The sequence below is a fragment of the Myodes glareolus genome, chromosome 1 (assembly GCF_982192425.1).
Source record: "Myodes glareolus chromosome 1, mMyoGla1.1, whole genome shotgun sequence".
Taxonomy (NCBI): Eukaryota; Metazoa; Chordata; class Mammalia; order Rodentia; family Cricetidae; genus Myodes; species Myodes glareolus.
In genome coordinates this window covers 120,473,744-120,499,530 of record NC_142026.1, presented here as the reverse complement: position 1 = coordinate 120,499,530, position 25,787 = coordinate 120,473,744, and the positions used below count along the sequence as shown (strand labels likewise).

The 25,787-nt window shown below is 43.0% G+C and overlaps 1 protein-coding gene across 4 annotated transcripts in view; it reads right to left on the bottom strand.

The window, feature by feature from the left end:
• The window catches only part of Aig1 (androgen induced 1), a 231,248-nt gene extending 206,217 nt beyond the window's left edge, over nucleotides 1-25,031 (bottom strand). The window contains exon 1 of one of the 4 annotated variants that reach the window (XM_085688669.2): nucleotides 24,776-25,031. In XM_085688669.2, the coding sequence (XP_085544795.1) occupies nucleotides 24,776-24,916 (141 nt within the window). In that variant the 5' untranslated portion in view covers nucleotides 24,917-25,031. The remainder of the gene's footprint in view (nucleotides 1-24,775) is intronic. The other 3 variants (XM_085688676.2, XM_048425190.3, XM_048425191.3) reach the window with 3 other exon arrangements.
• Nucleotides 25,032-25,787: the final 756 nt, after the last annotated feature.

Below are 25,787 nucleotides of genomic sequence, written 5' to 3'. Positions count from 1 at the left end.
TGTTTAAGTTCTACTGGCTGGCAATAAATAGTCAATCAAAGATTTAGGAAGGGATAGAAAGGATACAATCCATTTGCTTTAGAGGGGTTATTTCTTTAGCATCAATGAAAGTGTATCAGATACTTAAACTGTGCACTGGTTTCTTCATTCAACTATACATGCCATAACTCAAGACATTCTGAATGCTCAATATACTCTATCATTCTGCCCACACACATCTGCTGCTTTTAAGGATATCCAAGATTCCATCTGGACAGGACATTCTGCATTCACACCTACCTCAAACCAACAACAGAAAAAACTCCACACCTCCTCCACAAGGTGAAGGACACTTCCTCTCTTCGGCTTCAAAATAGTTTTTCTGTTAACAAGCTCTAAGTGTATAAGTCTAAAGCAAGGTTTTTATTGCTAGGAAAAGGAAGGCACCTAAGAAGGGGTGAGGTTACTGGAGAAAAAACAAGAGCTGCTCAAAGAAAACTGCAGAGATGGAGGACTAGGCTACGTTGTTAGAAAGAACAGTACTGAAAAATGTCTATGATCGCTAAGTTATGGGTTAAGGGTTTTTTGCTATGCCAATTAATAGCTTAAACTTTCTACTTAAAATTTGGAAAGCTTAATCTAAAAGTAAGTGGATACTTAAGAAAAAGGTCAAGAGTAATGAAAATAATCTCTAGAAACAAAGTTGGGGGACTAACACCATGGGACCTCCTCGGCTGAGTTTACAAAGTCAATAAAGAATGTGGCATCAGTGCAAGAATAGAAAAGTAGACCAGGGAAGCAGAGTTCAGACACTGACTTACAGCAAAGCTGCCAGGGCCAAAGGATGATCATGGAAGAGCACAACAGCCCTTGACTCCTTCCTCACACCGTACACAAAAGCACCACTGGATGGACAGAAATAAATGTAAGATGACAAAACTTCTGTAAGATGGCATCAGAAAATCCCCTCATGATCTTGAATAAGATAAATACTACTTAAAAGGAAAAGAAAATCCCCACAGCAATGAGTTAGACTGATTCAGTTGATCCAGAGATAGCATAAATAGGGCTAGGGAGATGGCTCAGCTGGTAAAGTACCTACTTTGAAAGTTTGGGTACCTGTGTTCCAACCCCACAACTGCTATAAAAAGCCAGGTGCTCACACCTGGAATCCCAGTTCTGGGAAGCAGCAACAAGAGGATTAGGTTCATCTCTAGATGGTCTAAACTAAAAAGCAAGACATAGGCCAAAGAAAGACTTCGCCTCAAAACCAAGATGGTGGCACCTGAGGAATGACACTGGAGATTAACCTCAGCCTACACATCTATGAGCATACATGTGCATGCGAGCGAACACACACACACACACAATAGTACACAGATGGGGGTTAAGTCACAGATGTGGAGGAATAAATTACTGTATGTATCTGAAAAAGGATTCATATTCTTTACTTAGAAGTTGCTGTGGGACAATGGTCTGTTACCCTGTAAAGATCTGTTACTTGTATTTTAATAAAACACTGGTTGGCCAGTAGCCAGGCAGGAAGCATAGGCAAGGCAACAAGAACAGGAGAATTCTGGGAAGAGGAAAGACTCAGTTTCCACTTGTTACTCAGACACAGAAGAAACAAGATGGGAATGCCTCACTGATAAAAGGTACCAAGCCATATGGCTAATAATGGTGAATCAATCCCACACCAGTTAGGTTTTAAAGGGGTGTTTATTTTTGGGGGATAGAACTTAGATTCACACAAACCGTCAGGAAAGGAGCCTAGTCGCTGGAGCAGGAGCCGGAATCAAGCGCAGGAACCAAGAGAGCCCGAGCCGAGACTTGTGGCTCTTTTTAAAAGAGAAATATACCACGCCCCAGTGGGCTGGTATTTTCAGCGGCTATTGGCTGAAGGAGGGGAAGGTGCTCCTACAGCATTGTGGGCTCGTACTTCAGCGACTATTGGCTGAAGAAGTGGAAGGTACTCCCACAGCAGGCTAACACTGACAAGAATTATGGGCTAATTTAAGATGTAGAATTAATTAATAAAAAGCCTGAGCTAATAGGCCAACCAGTTTATAATTAATGTAGACCTCTGTGTGTTTCTTTATGACAGAATAGCTGCAGGACCGGGCAAGACAGAAACTTCTGTCAACAAATGGCATCAAAATGGACAACTGAGTCTACATAAAACCTGAGAGAGATTGGGAAGTAATTCTAGACACAAAAGGACAGAGTTAAGCATGGTTTCTTGCTGGCAGCATTTTCTCAGGTGGCTCTGTTTGGTAGGGACAAGTACGTCTCATTTAAGAGAGGCTTCCTGACTCAGTTTTAGATGAAAAAAATTGCAGCCCTTTTAAGAGACCCTGCCACAAAACACTTAAATGGTGTTGATGAATAGGCAACAACAGTCTTCATGGTGAAGGCAGGGACCTTGAAACTCCATAGAGTTGTGGCAATAAACATGGCTCAGGCTGGGACCATGAGGCTAGACTCTCAGAAATCTAAGGAATGGGATAGATCCAGTTGTCAAAGCCATAGCTTTCCTAGTCATATTGCTTAGCAAATTAAAGACTCATGTGAAAAGGAGGGATAAAGGGAAGGGGTGAGAAGAACTTGAGGAAATGGGATATCCAAGAAGGAGGAAGGACAGAGATAAGAGCAAGGAAAGAGATATTTTGATTGAGGGAGCCATTATAGGGTTAGCAAGAAACCTGGCTCTAGAGAAATTCCCAGGAATCCACAAGGATGACCCCAGCTAAAACCCTAATCAATAGAGGAGAGGAGGCCTGATCTTGACTTGCCTTGTAGTTAGACCAATGAATATCTTAAATATCATCATAAAACCTCCATCCAGCAACTGATGGAAACAGAGGCAGAGACCCACATCAGAGCACTGGACAAATCTTGGTCTTCCACATTAATATACCTTACAGACTTCGAATTTAAATGGCATTTCTAGCAATAAGGATCTTAGAAAGTTGAATGCATTTGAGTGGCCTATATATATGAGTCTGTCTGAAGCCAGTAGATACAAGTATTAATTTATTATATATATATATATAATAACCTAGAGATAGAATTATAATCTCATACCCTGAACCAGACTCTGAGCCTCATCCCAGCTGAAGTGAGGGGGGAATTCTCTGAGGTGAAAATTCCTTTCGTGTTTGTCCCTCGAACAAGAGATTAGAGCTGAAAAAAAGCAAAGCCAGGCTTTTTGTCTCATCCACTGCACTATCTAGCAGACACCACAAGCATGTAGCCACCATGATGAGGTGTTTTTCTTTCTTGCTATGGTGCAAATAAGACATCTTAAAGAAAAACTTCACCTTCCCATTTGGAGGAGTGAATAAAATGGAACATGTTTTAAATAGATTTGAGTCTACTATCTCTAACCCACACTTTGTCGCAGACTGTTTCTACGATAAGCAAACGAGAGAAAGACTTCTACAGCCAGGCCATCTGTGACCTCACAGGGACAGTCTTCAGTGCACCCTGAATGTGCCCTTTTCTTAAACACAACGCAGAGGTGCAACCCTCTGCACTGCGCAGTCATTGGAGCACAGCGTGCAGCTGAAGGTAAAGTCAGTGACTGAGCCAATGAGGTTCAGATGAACTTTCGTGTAGGACTGTGCTGTCTGTCAAATGTTAGGCTGACCAAGAATTTAAAGGAAGAATGTTCCCTCTGTCTGATGAAACATAGGGAACCGCAGAAACTGGACCATGTGATGTTTCCAAGTTATCAGGAGACAGAAGAATATTCCAGGTACCTCCAAACTTGCAGGAATGACTTTCTGATTCACAGGCCTGGGACACTATTAAAGAATCAATCCTCCTCCAGTCTGGAATTTTCTGGCTCTTCCCTGTGTATGTCATCGGTCACTCTTCTGAGCCTCCAGTCAGCTCTTGTCCCTTTACTCTCCCACTTCCTGGAAGGAAGGTTAAATTCAAGCACATAAGTGCTGAGCTTTTGGTGTCAGGTCAGTTTTGTCTTTGTTATGGCTGCTTCTCTTGTCTTATGTGTGTTTTCTGTTTTGTTTTGGTTTTTAGTTTGTTTTGTTCTGCCATAGCCTTCAATGAGAAGAAGGTTGCTGTAGGTGGGTGTCACCTGACTAACCCCAGACCCAAAGCCTAATAGTCCCCGTGCTGATTAACGAGAATGGCCCCTATATATCTGAATACTTACTCCCTAGTTGATGGAGCTGTTTGGGACGAATTAGGAGGTATGACCTTGTTGAAGGAGATGTTTCACTGGGGTGGGCTTTAAAGTTTTAAGAGTCTATGCCATTCCCAGTTAGCTCCCTCTGCCTCGTGACTGTGTCTCCAGACATGAGCTCTCGGCTATTGTTCCAGCACCATGCCCTCTGGCCTGATGCCATGCTCCCCATGATGTTTATGAACTCTGACTCTCTGGAGCTGTGAGCCCCAAACACATGCTTTGTTTTATACGTTGCTTTGGTCATGGTGTTTTACCACAGCAACAGAGACAGAACTGGGACAGTTGCCCTCCACAAAGTGACCCACTTCCCTTGTATCACTGGCTCACGGGCAGCACTTTGCTGATAGACACTGTCTCTGGAACTGTGGGAGAAATAGTGATACCACTGGACACCTTTTTTTCAATAAAACCTGCATTTTGAGTGTTTATAGTCAGTGTTGTAAAAGCACTCCAGCTATCATCCTCCTAGACAAATATTGAGGCTGATGGACGCAAGTAGCGTTGTAGTTATAACACACAGCAGACTTCTGAACTTCCTTACATGGTGTTCTTGGAAGACTTATGCTAGATCTGATCACCTCCCGATGTTCTTCCTGAAGCGTCCACCCTCCCATCCCCACCTCTGCAATGCCATGCAGGATCCACTCCTTTCCCTGGCCCTGCCTCAGTACCTTACCCTAGCCACCATCCAGCATGTGGTAGCATGTTCTTTTCTGGTCCTTGCTTTATCTGACTTTCTTAAGCTTGAATTCACCACTCAAAATGTGTCTTAGTCCTATTTGATCATGTACCCTGTGTTCCTCTCAGTTGAAACAATGGCCACTGTCCTACACAGATGGGATCTCGGAATGAGAAGAGGCACCATCTTGGAGAAAATGCCTCCTCTGCAGGATATTAGAATGAAGAGAGAGTTACAGTTCTTTATTTACACTTGTGAAGCTGCTGGCAACAAAGGGAGGGTTTTTATATGATTGCCCACGAGCAATGACACTTTTCAGACTTTCTAATTTTAGTTTTATGATTGTTTCCACAGAAAGGTCATCTGTAAAAGTTCCTAAAGGGTCACTAGGCAGGAAGTGAGCCGATGTCTCAGAGAGGGACTGAGATTAACCCTCGCCTTTATGTTGGTTTTGCATGGGTCTCAGGGCAGCACCTCCATGTGTGTTTAAAACTCAAACAGAAGGCTCTTTCCGCCATTCCCATCACAGTCAGAAGCAATGATTCCCAGAAACATGATCATTCTTTCCAGTCAGAGCAGAAAATGGAAGTAAGTTGCTCTGATGGGAGAAGAACTTTTCATCAAGTCACCAATAAGAGCTCTGTCTGTGGCCTAAACCTAGCTTAGGCTCGGGGAAGAGTTCAGGTAAGGATCCCTCAGCGGATCCAGGGGCAGAAGAAAGCAGGAAACGGTTGCTGAGCAGCACGTTAGGAAATGTCTATATTTACCACATCTCCAGTCAATGCTATAAACTGCCTCTGAGCACTAAAACAGTCTGCTTGCAAATGCATGCACATCCTTCAGCAGACAAATGCAGAAGGGATATCTGCAGTTTCACTGTTCAGCTCCTGGTGTGAGTTGACTGGGCTCAGTAACAGCTGGTAAGTGGGTTGCTTTAATCATTGGCGATGCCCTATTCTCCCTGTACTAAATTCCAGGGCTAGTTCTCAAGGGTTGCGGTCTGACATTTGGGTAGAATATGAACTATATGCCTGGCCCAGTATAACTCCCCTTTAAAATAGAGACAATAATGGTAGATGTGAACATTCCTGGGGCCCTTTTCAAAGTAGATAGTTTTGAGTCTCTTTTTATTTTTTTTTTAATTTTCTAGCTGAAACTTACAGTCAAATTAAATTCTTTGCACTGACAGACAACTAAACAGATTGGTGCATTGTGCCAGCCATCATCAGAGAGGCTTCTACCAGCAGCAGATGTGAGCAGATCTGAGATGTGAGGCCAGACATGCGGAGAGAGCCTAAATTGGAGGTCTCCTTCGGGTTCTTCCCCTTGGGCCCATGGAAAACGCGGCAGAAAATTTGTAGGCGTCAGAGGGGTTGGAGGAAACCAGAAGATGACCCGCTGAATCAACTAAGCAGAGCTCACGGGGACTCACAGAGACTAAAGCAGAAAGCACAGACTCTGCAGGGTCCTCTGCATGTACGTTACAGCTGTTAGCCTCACGTTTTCTGTGGGACTCCTAAGTTGGAGCGGGTGTGTCTTTGACTCTGTGCCCGCTCTTGGGATCCTTTTCCTCTTGTCGGCTTGCCTTTCACAGCCTCAGTGTGAGGGCTTTTTGCCTTTTCTTATTGCATTTTGTTTTGTCCTGTTTGGTTGTTGTCTCTTGGAGGCCTGTTCTTCTCTGTTGGGAGATGGTGGGGGAGTAGATCTGGGGAAGAGGGAAGGTGGTAGGGAGCTGGGAGGAGTGGAGAGATGGGAAACTATGGTTGGGGTGTATGAGACGAGAATCTATCTTCAATTTAAAAAAGATGAAAACAATAAAGTCTTATTTTCAGTTTCATTTAAAACACTGGTTGTCAGCTTTGTCTATGTAAATCATGTTAATACAAAATATAAACAGAATTATTTTTAATAAAAAATAATCTATCTTCTCTGAAAACAAAATAAACACAAGGCCAATGAAAAAAACTGTTCAGAGTTTTCAAAGAAGGCAGAGAAGTCTCTTCTTGCAAACTGAGGCCCAGACACCCAGGGGCAATGGGAAGGGACAGTGACGAGGATGAGGGGGAAGTCACAGCACAAGCAGCAGAGGCCAGGGTTACCTCCATGTGTGAGAAGGTTTCTGTCAACCAGTGAAAGCCACAGACCAGATAAGTGTATTCTCAGATCAGCAGGATACCACTGGCAAACAAACACCCTGTACTTGACTGGGATTCAACTGCGCCTGTGTTTTCTTAAACAGCTGGGCACAGGTTTGCCACAGACACTCATGTTTAGGTTTGGCATGAGGCTTCCCAAACAACAAAGCAGGTGACATTGCACAAATACACGCTTCTAATAATAATAAATCATTCTGTCAAGTTAGACGGTAACATTTACATCTCTTCCTTCCAACTCCTAATTGGCTAATCAGTTGCAAGTCCAAATTACATGGTACTCAAGGCAATAAAAAAACATAAGTGTGTAAACAGCATCACAATGGGCCATTGTGCTGTCAAGTTTACCCTGCTGAAACATGCTATTTCTGTTTGGGTAAAGAAAGACTTCATAATGAGACCATTTTTATGAAAACCCTAATCAAGCAAAACCAAGGAACACAATATTTAGGTTAGGGTACATATTATTTTAAAAAGGATTAAATCTTAGGGTGGTAAAGACTTTAAGCAGGAAGCAAAAAGACCGGCCAGGGCCAGAAAAGAAAGGTGTGCGTGTGTGTGTGCATGTGTGTGTGTGTGTGTGTGTGTGTGTAAACAGCAACGGTGGTCAATCTAGTTCCTTAATAATTTATGCCCATGTCACACACTGTTTCATCAGTAATTCTAATTAAATGTTTTCCAGTCCCCCTCTTGCCTACAATGTGCAGGCAACAGGAAAAAGAGCCCACAAGTACAGGAGACGAAGAGCAAGGTGAGCTTACCTTCTGCAGAGGGAGAAGCATGCTGATCTCTGCACCATTTCTAGCTGGATTGCTTAAGGGGGTTTTACAGGACTTGAATGAGTAAAGAGACCTGCTAATATCTATCACTATACATTCAGTCAAAACCAGATGTGCCTATTTTAAGGTGGAATTTAAAAATATATGTGGTTGTTGCTTCTGAATGATAACATAAAAATTGATTTTTTTAAATAAAAATTTTTTACCAAAATATCTTTAAGCTATTTTTTAAAAGCATGGACATTTTTAAAAAGCATGTGCTTCAGCTTATAGTCTATAGACTTGGGTCATTTCCCAAAAATGAACAGAGCATTTTCCATTATCTAGTAGCTATCCAACTGAACTGAAATCTTTAAGAGCTATACATTATTGCTGGGGTGTTTATAATTTTAGTGCAGTCTTAAAGATAAGATCGCCACTAGGGAAAATAAAGATGCTAGTGAAAATTCAATTAGTCCTTAAGTACAGGGTTACACAACAAAGTCTTGGATGCTGGTGGCATTCATTTAGATGAAGAACAATAAGGCAGAGGTGGTTTGGGGAGTGGAGTCAAGAACAGTTAAACTATAAATCTTAAAAGACAGTTGTGCAGGGGAGTAGAGGCTTAGAACAGACAGAGGCGTCAAGTTTCACTTTGGAGGACCAGCATCACCTAGAGAGCCAGGATGTAAAATGTGATCTTTCTGGAAGGGAGTCCAGAAAGATTGCTGGCAGACTTAACACTGAGGATGAAGAAAGGGAAGAGAACACAACCAGGAGGAATAAGTCAGGATGCACCACAGTGGTCAGAAGGCACCCAAAACAATACGGAGGTGACCAATTGAACCAAACATTTCTAGTAGTTTATATTACATAAGGACTCAGCAATGCCATAGTATTAGCTGATTTGGTGGCCACTAGTGGCCTTGATTAGAGCAGATTCCTTGGAACGGGGTGTTTGTTTTTTTTAACAGAATGGGGGAAGAGGAAGCTGAAACCAGAACTTCCAATTTTAGCTTTCAAGTTTTGCTGAAAACACACCCAGAGAAACTGGGTGGCATTCGGCCATTCAAGATAAAAACAAGTTTTATTTTGTTGTGTGTAAGATGGCAGATGGCACAATGTATGCTGGTGGAAATGGGACAGTCAACATGGAAACCTGTACGGAGGGGACAGGAGAAGAGACAGTCTGAGCCACACAGGATTCCCAAGGTAAGAATTTTTGAAGTCCAGTGTGTTCACAGAACAGTTGATCATTGTGAAAGGAGGGGTAGGTGGACAGCTTCGAGTGAAGAAAAGAGGGCAGATTTGTGAGTGACAAACACGTGAGCTCCCTCCGATTGATTTTATTCTCTCACTGAGACAAGAACATGGGCGCTATACTCACTGGCTGAAAACTGTGCGAATAAATGGCTGTGCCGTGCCTATCCTCAAACAGAACATCTACAACACAACCCATGCACCTAAGGCTCACGGGAACATCATCAAGGAGGAAAGAGAACGATTGGAAGAGCCAGAGAACCAGGATGTCTGCTGTGTGACAGTTGCCTCCCGAGAGGACAAGGATGTTGCCGCCATGGGCTCTTAACAACATGGCTGCCTACAAGAAAAATTTGAAGACCACACTAGTCTGCATGCCAATAGAGATGCAGGAAGAATTTCATGTGGACAAAAAATAAATGTGGCCTCACACCTGGATAAAGAGTTACAGGCAGTGAATGAGGGCTGAGGAAGGGAGAACCAGGTCTCTTTGTTTGTTTGACTGGCTGACAGGTTGGTTAGTTTATCTAAGGACAAGACACCAATCCCAAGTGGCCAACTCTAAACACATGCAAACAAGGGCAACATTAACTAATAAATGAGGATAAACACACATGCAAATATTTACATACATAACACATACACATATGTATAAAGAGGTCCTGCACTCAAAAAGGAACTGGGGAGACACTGGAGAAATAAGAGAGGAGGGTGAAACAGTGCAAATACATTGGATTCGTGTATGAAATCTTTAAATAAATGAAAAATCAAAGGTAGGTCTCTGGGGGAGAAAACAGGTTGAGAAAGGAGAGACAGATGCCCAACATACTAGGACTGAGAGAAAAATGGGTGAAAAGCATTCTGTGAGGAGAGGAAGTTGCCTAGAAGGATGCAGTGTATCACTTGAGATCTGTAGTCACAGCTGCCCAGTCACAGCTGCCCAGAAGAATCCTGTGACTTTTTAAAATATGGTTTTGCTGCTTGGAAAGGCATGGCTATGCAAGAAGTTGACTTTGTTCATGACTACCGATCTTCCAAGCAGGAAAGACTGAGCATTGAAAAGAATTAGTGCTTAAAGCTATGCTAGAGTGTTCTTCTAAGTTAGAATGTTGGCGATATGCCTTTGCAGAAAACAGTAAGGAAACTAGAAGATATAGACCTAAGAATGGTGGAGGGAAACGGACGACAGGGCCAGCAAAAAGCCAAAGAGGGACATCAGGTCATGAAGAGTATTCATCCCCATAGAAGAATTCCTTCTTTTCTTTACACTCTATAGCTCCTGAAATGGTACCTTTCGATTTGTGTTTTGAGATACTGGGGCACTTTTGTTTTTTTACTTAATTTTTTTCTCTCCAGGCATGGTGGTACACAATTTTAATACCAGCGGAGGATTGAAGAGGAGGTAGAAGTAGGAGGATCTCTGTGAGTCTGAGGACAGCCTGGTCCACACAGTGAGCTCTAGGTCAGCCAGGGCTACATTGTCCAACCCTGTCTCAAAGTATACACACATGTGCAAACACACACACACACACACACACACACACAATATTTTGAACATGTTTTTCCCCTCCCCTAACTCCTCCAAGATCCTCCCCACCTTCCCATCTACCCAACTTCATGTTTTAACTAAGGGCACTTTTAATATATCAAATTAGGTCACAACATAACAGTTTTTGTACAAAATACAGGCTTTTGGTTCCAATATGCACTTAAATCTTTTTTTTAATTTATTTAGACTTAAAAAAAATCAACCCAAATCCCCACTCCCTCCCTTCCCCCCATTCCCTCCACACACCCTCCCTCCCCACCCCTATCTAATCTTAAGAGAGGGTAAGGCACTATGTTTTATGGAAGGTCCAAGGCCCTCCCTCCCTACCACATCTAGGCTGAGCAAGGTATACATCCAAAGAGAATAGGATCCCAAAAAGCCAGTACAATCAGTAGAGATAAATCCCAGTGCCACTGCCAGTGGCCCTTCAGTCTGCCCCAGTCACACAGTTGTCACCCCCATTCAGAGGAAATAGTTTGGTCCTATGCTTGTTCCTTCCCAGTCCAGCTAGAGTTGGTGAGCTCCCATTATTAGCTCAGGTTAACTGTTTCAGTGGATGAACCCATTATGGTCTTGACCTCTTTGCTCATATTCTCATTTCTCTCACTCTTCAACTGGACCTTGGGAGCTCAGTCCAGGGTTAAATCTTGATATTATATGAAAAATTCAATATATTCAAAGAAAAAATTATTTAAAATTATCATGCCTCGTTGGTCTCCAACAAAAACATTAAATAATAATAAAACAACCATGGAAGGCCCATCCATTTCTGAATGGAGATGGAGGAGGAGTGGATAGGGAAAGGAGTAGATGGGAAAGGGGAGGGGACAGAAGAAGAGGAGGGAGAGGAAACTGGCTGATATGTAAAGTAAATGAAAAAAGTGTTATTTAAATTTTTAAAAAAAGAATAAAGCAACTGAGTTACAGCTTATATCAACATATCTGTTGGCTGCACATATCTGGTAGACAACAATATCTGAATCGAAAGACACACTTTTCTTTTTTTATACTAGTTTTCAAAAACATGGACCTCATTAAGAAACCGCTTATCAACAGTTAACACATAGCATCCACCTACCACCCAGATCAGCATGGCTCTCTGGTAATGGACAAAAATGAAATCTTTGGGGAACTCACTCCATGGGGGTTAAAGACTAAATCTCTTGTGTCGGCAATAGCCAACATTATTTAATTTAATCCTTACAAAAATCCTATATGATGGGTATTAATATTATTCCCCTATAATAAGTGAGACAAAGAAATGAAACAGACATTTGGTCCTACAGGAGGGAATTAATTTGTTCAGAACTAAGAGTTGATGGATGGAAAAGCCGGGATTGAAACTCACTCTGGCTTCTGAAGCTAACCACTTATCTTTCACGCTATATAGTCCGATACACACATAGTGTCACTAATATTAATGGGCTCATACAAAGTATATAATTGCCCCCCCAATAAATTGGTGGCATAATTGTTGAATGGTCATGTTTGTCATCATCATTTTCTACTCAGCTATAAAGAAACACTTTGTGAAACAGAGATGCTAGAACAGAGGGCTGAGCTTGAATTAGTAACTTCTCTGTAACTGGGATGCAATGCCAGGACAGAAGCATTTTAAGGAAGAACACAGTTCCAGGGGGATAAAGTCCATAATGGCAGGAGCAGGAAGTTGAACGATATATGCCATCACACAGAAAGCGGAAAGAAAGAACAAGAAGTGGGGGCGAGGCTATAAACTTCAAAGTTCACTCCCAGTCCCACTGATGTACTTCCTCCGGCAAAGCTCTGCCACCTAAAGGTCCCTTAATCTCCAGTGCCACCAGCTGGAGACCAAATGGTCAAATACCTGAGCCTATGGGGGACGTTTCTCTTCAAAGCACCACGGGGCCTTTGTTTTCCTCACTTAATTCCTGAAAGGACCGTGTGCCATGAATGAACACACAGGCTCCTCCTGCTGCACTGTCTGGCGGTGGTGGCTCCCACTTTCCAACCTGCAAGGGTTATGCTGAGTTATAACTTCTATGCTTCGTACACCTAGGTCAATATTTCCTTAACTACACTTATTCAGATTACTTACTTGTAGTGTTGCGAAAATCCTACACAGATATAGAAGTGATCTGTTTGAACAAGGAATATGCCATAGCATTTTTTAGACCTACCGCATGTGTGTGTGTGTGTGTGTGTGTGTGTGTGTGTGTGGCAGTGCCTGCTTACATGTAATCATGTGGAGGCCAGAGGTCAACTTTGAGTGTCATCCTTCATTAGCCATCTACCTAGTTTTTGAGATTAGTTCTCTCATTGGCCTGGGGCTCACCGATTAATTTAGATTGACCAGCTAGGGAGCCAAGAGCTATGGACCAATGTCTGGCTCTCTTGCGCTGAGGTAACAGACATCCAGATCATGACATCCGCCATCATGACATCCGCCATCATGACATCTGCCATCCTGCCTGTTTACTTTCAGCAAGGCCTGGAGGATGAAACTCAGGTCCTCATGTTTGTGCATCGAACACTTTACCGACTGAGCTCTGTCTCCACTCCTTGAATGCTTTTTAAGAAGAGCGAGGATATGTAAGAATATTACAGACAGGCAAAGAAACTTTCATCAGACTCCTAATGCTGAAGAGCCGGCTTTGCAAATTGGACCTCATAAATCACTCCAGCCCATGCTAAGTACGTCTGAAATGGAAGATGAACAGACTGCACAAGCAGACACATGGTGGCCATGCACAGAAAGCCATTCTAACCTCTTCAGCCTTGTTGCTTCTCTACTAATTAGGATTAGGACATGAAGATTTATGCTTGGCGCGAGCATTTATGAGCCCAAACCGAACGTAGCTAACCACTGGTTTTATAAGCGCAGAGTTAAAGACAGCTAGTCACTTACGTTTATGAGATCCGTGGTGAAAGGTTTGCAGCGCCTGGACAGGAATCTGCGAGGCTGAAGTGCCTGGAGTGGTTGTGGCATTCATTAGCATAGACATTCCGCTCTAGGAGGGCTAACCTTTGCTCTGGTATTGGAAGGATTGCAGAGTGATCTAAAGCTAAGGCATGCTCTTAATGACGCAGTATTGCTATTCTGTGTCTAAGAATTTATCCCAAGAAAACAATCACAGCTGTGCATAAGATTTATCCACTCACACATTTGCTAGGACAATCACTAGACACGCCCGCAGGAGGGAATATGCACTTACTTAAATGTATAATGGCACGGGGAAATGTTTACAAAGTATTTTGCTTGGGAAACAGGTATTAAAACCATATGCAGGCTACTTCTGGGGCTCGTCCAAATACAGCAAGCTGCTATCACCTGCCATTCCAAGGGATCACTAAACACTGAACAGAACATGAAAATCAGCCATCAGAGAAGTTTGGAAGCTACACGATGGCAGGGAGATAGGATGTTAACGTGGATGTGAATAAGGAGCACAGGGTGAGCTCCAAGGCCTCGCAAGTCTCCTCTGTTCCCCAGGTGTGAACTGCGGACAGGCTGACTCCAGGAACTCAATCCACAGCAAGCACCGACAGCGGAAACTTCTCAGGAAACCCTTCTTCTCAACCAGAGGACAAGCAAGACTTCTGTGTTCTAGAAATAGGAAGTCCATCTCTCTGCCCCTCTCCCCACTTTAGCGAAATACCCACTCCTCTTAGCCCCTCGCCACCCCAATAAAATCTTTCCTCTGTAATATACAGTGGAAAAAAGAATTTGTCCCAAGAAAATAAGCACCCAGAAGGTTATGAAAGAGGGCATACTTTAACTCTTTTCTTTTTCAGAGTGAAGGCACATGCCTCTTGTGTGAACTGCATGGCAGCAGGGGAGAGTAAAAGTTGAGAAGAGGCCATCCTTCAAGGCAGGTAAGCAGGACACAGAGCACATAATAGACACGACTGGAAGGAAAACCTGAAGAATGTCAACACACAGCGCAGAAGAACTGACATCAGTCCCAGGCACAAACGGAAAAGACCCAAAGGAACAGAGTGGTGGTTTCAAAACAGAAAACACCTCCGAAATCAGTGCTCAAGTCCCAGCTAACCTGAGTGGTATGAGAGCCTGTCAAACTCCAAAAAGCAGAGAGCACATTGCAAACTCTAAGGACACCAGAAACCTTCATGAGACAGATTATAAAACTGCAACCCAAACAGTTGGGTTTGCATTGGTTTAGCTACAATAAACCAATGAATTAACATTTCCATACAACTTTGAAATGGCCCAGAATCTCACACAAATAATTTTTTTGCAAGATGGGGGTATTAAACCAAAAAACTTGATGTGCATAAATCCACAGAAATATAAGACATACACAAACATACATATTTTTTTAAAAAAATCAGCAGAAGCCAAATTGAAGTTTGTCACGATCGCCTCAACCAGCAAGGAAGACGCAACACTTGACTCTTCTTTATGTGGTTTATTCAGGAACCTTGAACAATCTTCGGACCCTGGGGAAAGCCAACCCACAGCTTAAATAGCTTCTGGGTAGCCAACCCCAGCATGTCACATGGGAGATGCAGATAGGTCCAGATATGCGGAAGCAAGCCAGATCCTTAGCCTTAGCCATATATGGAATTATTTACAATGGAGAGCACTCACCATCGGGGAGGTGGAAGGCAGAAACCAGCGCCATCTTTAAGGTACTACGCAGCTCTCTACAGAAGTTGGTTCAGACATTGGAATATCAAGGGAAGGAGCTTAAGGCAATTCTCTGGAACTATTCTTTAGGTAAATGTGAACACTCTTGAAATGGATGACAAGTAGGAATGTCTTCCCAGCAACAGCAAGTGTAAAAAGGAACCAGATGGCCATTCCAGATCTAAAACATCCATTATCTGTTCCGAATGAGTTTATTGTCAACTTGACATGTGCTTGAGTTGTCTGGAAAGGGGAGCTGCAATGAGACAATGCCTCCATCCAGATCGCCTGTGGGCAAGTTTATAGCTCACTTTCTTGATTAATAATTGCTGTAGTACCTTAGGGTTTCTATTGAGGCAATGAAACACTAATCAAAAAGCAAGTTGGGGAAGAAAGGGTTTATTTGGCTGACACTTCTGGATCATAGTCCATCACTGGACGAAGTCAGAACAGGGACTCAAGCAGCAGGAACTGGAAGCTGGAGGCAGGAACTGATACAGAACCTACGGAGGGGTGCTGCTTACTGAGTTGCTTTCCCTGGCTTGTTCAGTCTCCTTTCTTACAGAATCCAGGACCACCAACCCGGGGATAGCATCACCCACCATGGTGAATGAGAAAATGTCTTACAGCTGGATTTCATGGAGGCAAATACTCAATTGAGGCTCCTTCCTCTCTGATGACTCCAGCTTGTGTCAAGTTGACACCCAACACCACCCAGTGCATGTTGACAGGTCCATCTCACTGCGGCCAGTACCAACCCTGGGTCTTGGGTGGTAAAAGAAACTAGGCTTAAAGGTATAAGCAAACCATGAGGAATAAGTCAGTAAACAGTGTTCCTCCATGTCCTCTGCTTCAATCCACACCTCCAGGCTCCTACCCTAGGTTCCTTTCCAGACTTTTCTCACTGTCAGAGTATAACTTGAAAGTTGTAAGATAAAATAAACCCTTTCCTACCCAAGTTGTTTTGATCAAGGTATTTTATCACAACAATAAAATCCCTAAATAAGACAATATTCATACTTTTACAAAAACTAAATGGATGTGCTCTGTAGAAGAAAATGGGTGATAGAAGACTTGGTAACCAGAAATTATGAACCAAATTATGCAACCAAAAAAAAAAGACAAAACTGGAAAAAAAGTGGTAACTCATTAAACTGTGACATATTAATCAAAAGGCCAGAGACACAAAGAAATTTTACCCAGCACTCGGAGGCAAAGGCAAGTAGATCTCTGTCAGTTTGAGACCAGCCTGGTCTACATAGTGAGTTCCCAGACTTGCCAGAGCAACATAGTGAGACCCTTGTCTCAGGGAAAAGTAGAAGGAGGAGAAGATGTGTATGAGCTTCCATAGAAATATTCTGAATCAAATAAGGCAATTCCAAACAGTCAGAAATGTATGGTTCTAGTTAAATAACATTCTTAAAATGATTTTTTAAAATTATGGCAATGGAGGGCAAATTTAAGACTGCCAGTGATAGGGATAGAGTGGAAGACAAAGGCTACACTGAGGGATCCGTGTGAGGATGGGCAAGGTCCATATTGTAGGATGGACCTTTTCCATACCTTGAATGCTTCAGCACCAGTCTCTCTGGCATCACTGGGGAGAACTGGGTAGAGCCTTCTACAAGGATTCGGCTGTCTTATAATCATCAATAAAAGAACTGGGTATAGACTACCACAAGGATCCCGCTGTCTTTCTTAAATCGTTGATAAACAGATAAAATAGAAGAGATATCCACATACTGCAAAGGACAAGGCTGAACTCCCACATTGCCAGGGCACAGGCACTCAGGAAATCACTGTGCTGCTCTTGTGTACAGCTAAACGTGTGTTTACAGTGGCCAAGCAATCGCACTTCAGGCACACACCTTCTAGGAAGGAAAATTTAGGTTCATAAAAAACTGGGACACAAGTGTTAACCTCAGGACTTCCCCCCTTGTTACTACAAACTTGCAAGGCTCAAAAGCAATTCCATGTGTTAAAAAAGAATAGACAAACTGGCCTGAGAGATAGAGTCCAGAGGGTTAAGGCTCTTGAAACTTAAGAATGCAAGTTGGGTGTCCTAAGGTTCATCCCTGGAACCCACATAAAGACAGAATCAGAGAACACCACAAGATTGTCCGCTAGTCGATACATATGTGTCAAGGATCATGCACACACATACAGAAACACACACACACACGTAAAGCTAATAAAACTAGGTTAAATAAAATTGACAAACTGTGGTACATCTTACAACATGGAACACACTAGTGGTGCAAGGCAGCGTTCATGAATTTGAAATCCACTACTGTAAATACATTTAAAAAAGAACGGAACAAAACCTATACGGCAACCACTTTATTCTGTTCCTAGGGAAAGGTAATAACCAACACCGGAAAAGAACATAAGTAGCACTGAAAGGCAAATCTGTGGCTGCAACAAATCAGGGGAGTGTTGGGCTCTGAAGAGGTAAAAATACGAAGCTATGTTTTGCATAGTCATGATAATAATTACCAAATTCTATGAATCTGTCAAAACCTAGGAAAATTACACAAAAGTGTATTTAATGTATGAAAATTAAGAATAAATTTATAGAAAACATATGCAGATACTGATCTTGTGTTTATAATAATATACATATGCCTGACAGAGTAAATATTAAAATACTAACATTGGTACCTAAGTAACATTTGTAATTTGAAAATAACATAACATGAACAATGTTTTTTATCTGGCACACATGTACATACATGCATACACGCATACACATACCTGTAGTCTAACATTTTGTGTAATTTTGTGGGCAAATATTCAAAAAACATCTAGAGACACTAAGATGTAAAGAAATTAGGGAGAATTAAGATGGAAACACTTTCCTTCCTACACTTTCCTGTGTTTTCCAAATATTTCCCCTTTTAATACTTCTTAAATTAAAAAATAATAATTTTTGTGCACACATGTACAAATTTTCTATAATGACTATGCACTATAGTTTTGAAGTTAACATGTCCCAGGATATAAAAGCCTCACAAGCGTAAGTATGTGTCACTAGAAGAAGTCTGGCATGTCTCCATCCACCCCCACACCTCCCAGAACAAGTTCTACCCCACAATGGAGCCTGTCAAAGGGTGCGTCTCTTTCCAACAGAGCATTCTCGCTGCACTGGGGCTCAGTGCTCTGCAGGAGAGAAATGAGCCCTGTAACAGCCTCCCACAGGCTGCACAGAGAAAGCCCTGCTAGTACAGAACCCCAGGCAGCCGGATTTTTCCAGGCTTGGTTGGCTCACAAGACCATCTGATTCAGTGTGGAAAATTGTACTATTGTTCGCTCCTCCGCAACACAGACAGACAGACGAAAACCCTCAAAAGCAGCCACCAATTTTGCTAAGTGCTATACCAGGCATGGGGGAAGGGCAAGGGTGAGGACAGGGTGACCTCAACCTTTGCTCAGGTGACTTTCTACAATCTCAAGGCCATTCTCTGCTAACAGAGGGGAACAGGTGAATAAATCAGCCACCATTTGCCACCCCCCGACCAAAACAAGACTTCTGTTCTATGCCTAAACCAAAAGGAGTCTGCAAATGAGAAGGGGGGCAGGGAGAAGAGACTAAATGCAAACAATTATTCTCCTGATTTTTCTCTTAGATTAGAAAGAAAAAAAAAACAACTATTGGATCATTCAAGTGTTCACTCACACTTGAGTGGCCTGCAGAAGACCAGGCAGTCACATGCTCTGTTTAATATCTTAAAGAACAAAAACTAAAAACAATTAACTTTGTTCACCAAGTAGTAATGAAGCAGTGGCCTCCACATGGCATCTGAGGCTTTGATTAGCAAAATGGCACACCGTAGTTACATAACAACATACAGAATGGCAAGATATTTTATTTGCTATTCACATTAAGCCATGAACTGCAGTCAAGAAGGTACTTGATAAGCATGTAAATGAACATAAGACTAACTCAAATGCAAAGTGCGGTTACGTGGGCATTTTAGTATGCTGGCCTTAACATTTTCATAAATGTCAAAAATTTTCATGCCCAAAGTAAAATATGTATACTCAGGAAAATTGATTTGATTATCTCCTGCTCTTTGAAATGTCCAAGACTTTCCATACCAGCCTTTCTTAATTTGTTCCTTCTATGATTTTCTCGAATTCTTTTTGCAATAAATAATAGATTAGATAATGATAGCAACAACGTGAACTGATCCTTGATTCATTCACTCAGATAAAATATAAGGCCTTGTCTTGATCTTTCATAAAATTACAAAACATCAACCTTAAGGATGTTTAGTCAGTTGGGTGTGGGAGCACATGCCTTTAATCCCAGCACCGCGAAGGCAGAGACAGGGAGATCTCTTTGAGTTTCAGGCCAGCCAGGGGTACACAGTGAGACTTTGTCTCAAAAACAAAGCTAGCAAGCAAAAGAATGTTGAATTATAGTACTTAAATGCAATTAGCTGTTATGCTACTAGTGTCCTAAATATGAGGATATGAGTGATAACTTCCAAGGGTCAGTGCCTGGAAGAAACGTCCCTCTGGTAGGTTGCTAAGCTTCCACTATTTCAACTCCAGGGACAATAAGACAGTGTAATTTTTGTACGTCTTGGCTCCCCCAAAGATTATCCCGATATGTTTTTCAGTTGTAGTAACTAGCCCACCACTGATGTAATAGTACCTCTTTTCCTCTTCTATTCTCGAGCTGTAGTCCTTTGCGTGTTTTCACTATGTCATAGTTCAAGGCACCATAAGCATATATAATTAATTATATATGCTTTATATATATGTATTATAATAATTACAAAATTATTAATTTTGTAAGCATGTATAATTAGTATATGCAGGCATTCCTCATTAAATTACAAAACAGTGCAGTCCGGAACATCATTTATCGAATTAGAATATGGGCAAGCATCACCGGATGATCTTATAAAGATGTAAAGTCTGGTTGAGAAGGTGCTGAGGTTTGGATGTGGATTGTTGCCCATAGGCTCACATGTTCGAGTGCCTGGTCCCTGCCAACTCATCATGTTTTGGAAGGTTATAGAAACTTCAGGAGTCGGAGCCTCTTTCAAGAGTGTGGAGGAGCCTTAAAGATTTGCTGCCCAGTTCCATTCTCTGCTTCCCGACATCAGAACGTCCTGTGGAAGCACATTCTGCTCCTTCAGCCAATAGCCTTTAAGAGACCACGTCCAAGCCATGTGACCCACTACACACATGTACTTGCCAACGTGACTTTCCCTTCATGACAGACTATACCCTCTCTCACACACTGAGATCCAAATCAAACTGCTAGTCCCTTCAATTTCTTCTTTGGAGGTATTTTGTCACAGCCAAGGAACAAGGACTCAAACGAAACATGTGAGTTACAGACTGGCACCTGCAGAAGGCTGGCCCTGCGGATCTCCGTTCACACTGTGAGAATGGGGGATGAAAGAACACGTTCTGTCAATGCATGAATGAAAAGTCAGTATGAAATCAATGAGCAAAACACTGCCATGAGAAACAATAACTCTACAAAGGCTAAGAAACAAAACCAGAAGTGCCTGAGAACACCAGGCCTCATTTGATTTTTAGGAACTTGAATCCAACATCGTTGCTAAGCTTTAGTAACACATATCCAGATCATGTTTTCAAAGAAGCAGATTCTGACTCCATTATTAGACATTCTACTGTACACACCTAAACCACGTTCGGGTGGGTCAAAACACTTTAAAATTGGCTTTGATATTTTGGAAGGAGGGAGGAGAAGAAAAGAATACTCCTAAATTATTTGGAAAGAGATCATTCCCGCTTGTTCAGACACTTGCTTACAACGTATTGCTCCAGGCATTACCAGGAGGGCTCATACAACACAGTTGCCTTTAGTTTAATTTATGTGGCTTCTATTCTAATCCTTTGTTTTAATTATCTTTGGGGGAAATTACTATGCGAGCTGAAGAAAAACCATGCAGCTTGTGAATACAGGCATGAATCCTGATCATGCGAAGAAAATTCCTCAGTAAATACACTGACTAAGAGAATATCCAAATAGTTTGTTTAATTTTTTTCCAGCACATTTACAATTAAGAGTAGTATTTCTGGCTCAGTTCTTCAGCAATAGCTTCTGAGATAGTTAATAGCAAAGAAAAGGCCTACTCTTCTCCGTGTTGTTTGGTCTTTGAACCATTTCCCACTGCCCAATGTTGCACATACACATGCTCCATGTGATGAAGGATCTAAGATCCTATGTTTGCATACAATCCAAAATGAAACAGTTGTCTAACGGACATAAAGGACATCATGCATAAAGGACCAGCAAAATCGCTGCATTCAGCTATGAGGATATTTTCTCTACCAGAGGCTCTACAGCCAAGAATATTCTTTTTCTATTGCTGCTAGGACAAGCTACCAAAATGGTAGGGCCCTAACCTGCACGAGCTTAGCATTTTATAGCTCCAGAGGTCAGAAGTCCAAAACAGGTTTCCTTGAGGTAAAACTCAGATACCAGCTGATGTGTACACCCTCCAGAAATGCTAGGGGAAAATTCAGTTCCTTGCCCCTTTCTGGCCTGAAGGTCCCCTCGACCATCTTCACAACTGACAGTATTACCTACCACTCTGTCCTTCACTTATGGGTAACATCTTCCTCTCCCTCGTTTTGAATCTTCTCCTGTTTTGTTATTCTGCTTTTAAGGATGTTCACGAGTACACAGAACCCAGTTCATTATTCTGCATATTCCAGAAAGAATTAAGCTCAGTTGCTAAGCGGTGCAAATTCCACGTGCGGTCTTAACTCCCCTCTTGTCCAGTAATTTAACCTAGTCATGGATGCTGAGCTTTAAGAACTGAAAATCTTTGTGTCCCATGATTCTCCCTAACACATCAAGGTGGTCTTTTCCCACTTACTAACCTGAATTCTCCAATAACACTCTCATTCCCTTACAGTCTTTCCACACTAAGAAAAGCAACTCTTGGGCAATAATGATCTAAGAGTACTGGTAGCAACAAGCTAGGTTTCAGCATTTGACCACAGGTTTTGAATCTGCTAGAATGACTCTCCATTAGGCCAGCATGGCCACCACCACATAGCCATCTGCACCTGGATACTAGAGACCAAGTTTCCTGACTCCTTCTGGAGGAAGCTGATGTGGCAGAACCAGAACCCAAATACGGCTGTCAGGGTTAGTGCCCTTACCTGCCATCCAATCCAGGCTGGCCAGAATGGGGCCTTGTCATGGAAATTGTGAAAAGCAACTGCCCTCTTTGAAAATGGGCTAGAATCATTAAAATTGCTCAAGATGTTAGTAAGTAAAGTTTATTCACTGGCATTTAAAAACACAGAGACACACATAGACACACATGTGTGCACACAGTCATAAAATCAAGTGGTAACTTTCATTAGGGTCCTTTTTAAATGGTATCACAAGGGTCAGACAGGTTGACTATCTGAACAGGTGGACAATGCCCCAAGGACTCTAACCTTCTAATTAACAGTCTGCATGCGTTTTGGACTATATTTTAGATGGGGTTTCTCTTAAGAACTATTTGTTCAGTGTAATTATTCTACTGCATTCAGTAGCCACAGAACCTGACATGCTTGAATGACTGGGTTAAGACGCGAGATAAACAGGGACTAAAATATAAATGTAAAATGAAGTTAAAACCTGAGTTTAATACTGGACTAAAAAATAAACAAACCTGCATAGTTAAGTGCTATTAAAAAGAAACAAGTCCAACCATTGAATACAAAAATAGAAAGGGCACGGCAGCCTATCCGACTCTACTGCTGTCTCAAGTCACACGAAGGTTAGCAGCAGGGAGATTGTTTCTTGTGAGCCTTGCTTCCTAACTCACAATAAGCAATGCCAATGTGTGAAGCAGAAATCCTGTCTTGGGTTGACCAGCACCCCCAACTTCTACCCTGATTATCCCAAGACCTGTGTCTCCGTTCCCCACACAAGAGCCATGTAAGACAAAAGAACAGTAGAACAGTGTTCATGAGAGCATGTAGTTCATATAGAGCTGGCAACACTCAAATGGGCCAACTCAAGGGAAGAGCTGACTCAGGAATGAGAGAAGGCCTTAATTCTAAAGGACTCTGAAAATCTATGCACAGATTTTTTTCTAATGGCATGTGAGCATCACTGATGTTAGCAGGAAACCTCTGTAAGAAGAGACATGATGCCTTGTGCATGCTCTAAAGTCTCTCTACGTAACTGCCGGGGCCTGACTCTGACAATGTGAGCATCTGCTGTCCTACACATCTGGCAAAGCCAATCTCCACTGACTAGCCAATCAGCTCCTCCAGGATAATATTGATAACTATCTACCCAAAAGATACAAGGAACTGGGAGCAAAGCCCCACCATGTGCTCCCCAGGTGGACAGGCATAGGAAGAAAGGAACACTGGTAGGGAATTCATACGTTCCAAGCAAAGTCAATTCCAAGGAGTTGAAATATCAATTTAGGTAACACTAAGCAGTCTTGTGCCTCAAGGCAGCTGGGAAAAAGGCAGTACATCTTACGTAATGCAAACTGAAGGTCTCTTGAAAGCATCTAGCTGTGTTCCTAAAGATATTCTACACCTCTGGAAAGATCTTCAAATAGGTTCAAATTTGTCAAGATGGAGAATCAACAAAATCTGTGAGAACCTTGTGGATGGGCCAACTGTATAATCTCAGATAGTCCTAGCAGTCCAGGAATTGGTTGTATTTTTTTCTCTCTCTCTGTAATTTTTAAATGGCTTTTGTTTCCCTACACTGCCCATGTTTGGTGACCTTTTAGCTTTGTCTTGGTGACTTTTCACTGAGAAGTTTCAGGTCTACCTCATGCCATGACTGGGCATTGTGTCCACCCTCTGATTATCTGCAAGAGTATTTTGGGTGCCCGTGTAGGAAAACTTTAAACTAGTAATTATAGTCTCCCACATCTGCTTACAAGTATCACATGTCAACCGAAGAGATGATTACGCAAACTACAAACTTTCACTGTGGAAGACTGGAAGTTCCAAGTATGTCAGGTCGAGCCCAGCCATGAACTGTTCTCTCCCTGTTTTCTAGTGGAAAGGTCAGAAACACAATGTTGACAAGGGGCAGAAAAGGCATGTGCAAAGAAGGTTTTATTGTGCGATTTCTCTCCCTCCGACAGAGGGGTTCCGGTGCTTCTAAGCCATATTCCAAGAAACCAGACAATACTCAGAATCCCGCGTGAGTGTTGCAAGTTTACCTTGGCAGGTGGCTTTAGAAAGCACTTCCTGAGGCGAATAAACCTGAGGACACTCAGGATCAAGGCTGACAGACGCTTTTGGTGGCAGAATCCTCTTCTTATGTCACTTCTTAGAAGCAGACCTGTGCCCATTTGGCTGTGCCCCATCTTTTTACCTCCCCTACCTACCAGGTAAAAGGTGAGAGGGGCATCCAGGCCTTCATGGGAGCCCAGCCAGCAAGACTGTTGGTGGTGCACACACGCTGGTGCTTGTGAGACACACACACACACACACACACACACACACACACACACACACACACACACACACCCCGGGGCGGGGGCGGTGCAGGCTGGACGAGGGAGAAACAGCACAGCCTATGGCCTTACCAGATCAATGAAGGTCAGGAACTTCCAGCTCCCCCCATAGGTCTGATGAGAGGGCATTTCGATGGCTTTGTAGTTGCACAGAATGGAGCAATAGGACAGCAGGATGGCCACCCGCAGCACCTGGCAGGGGACAAGCGCCATGTTCGCGCGGCCTGGCCCGGCGGGACTGCTTGCAGGGCAGGCGGGTTCTTTCGCGGTGCCCGGCGGCGCCGTGGGAACCGGGGCGCGGTGCGGCGAGGGGCGGAGCGCAGGAGGCGGGGCGTGTCCCCTGGGACGGACGCGGCTGCGAGCGCACCGGCGACCTGCGCGGGCGGGCGGGGCGGGAGTGAGGCGGACGCGGGCCGGCGGCCTGGTGTCATCTCTGGCGTCATCTACGTCATTCTGCAGCTGCGTTCGCAGCCCGGGCCGGGCGCCCCCTAGGCGGTCCTCGAGGTCTACCGCCGGCCTGCGTGCGGGAGCGCGGTCCAGGGGGAGCAGGGCCAGCATCCCCGGGCTGCTGGCTCGGGAGACAGATGCTCGCTGCCACAGCACCCACTGGGGTCAGCCGTCTTCCAGTGACACCCATTAGGATTCAGTTGAGGGTTTAAAGTTGATCAGCATTTACGACTGTGAAACCCCTTATAAATATTCCACAAGGCTATGTTAATTTATCAATATGTAACAGAAGATTAAGCATGAGTTTTGAACAAGTTCTTTTAAAACTTTTTACTATGTGCACACGCTCTCGTGTGTGTGTGTGTGTGTGTGTCTGTGTCTGTGTCTGTGTCTGTCTGTGTGTGTGTGTGTGTGTGTGTGTTCCATAGGACAAGTGTGGAGGCCAGAGTAAACAGCTGGTGTGAGAATTCTCATTCCACAACGTGGGTTCCCACTATCAAACTCAGATCATAAGGCTTGGCAGCATGCGCCTTTGCCAGCTGAGCCATTTCAGTGACCAGAAGAAGTTTTATAAATAGAAATCTATGATGATTGCCATTACTGCTATGAGACTGCATTCCATTTTAAAAGCCAAACC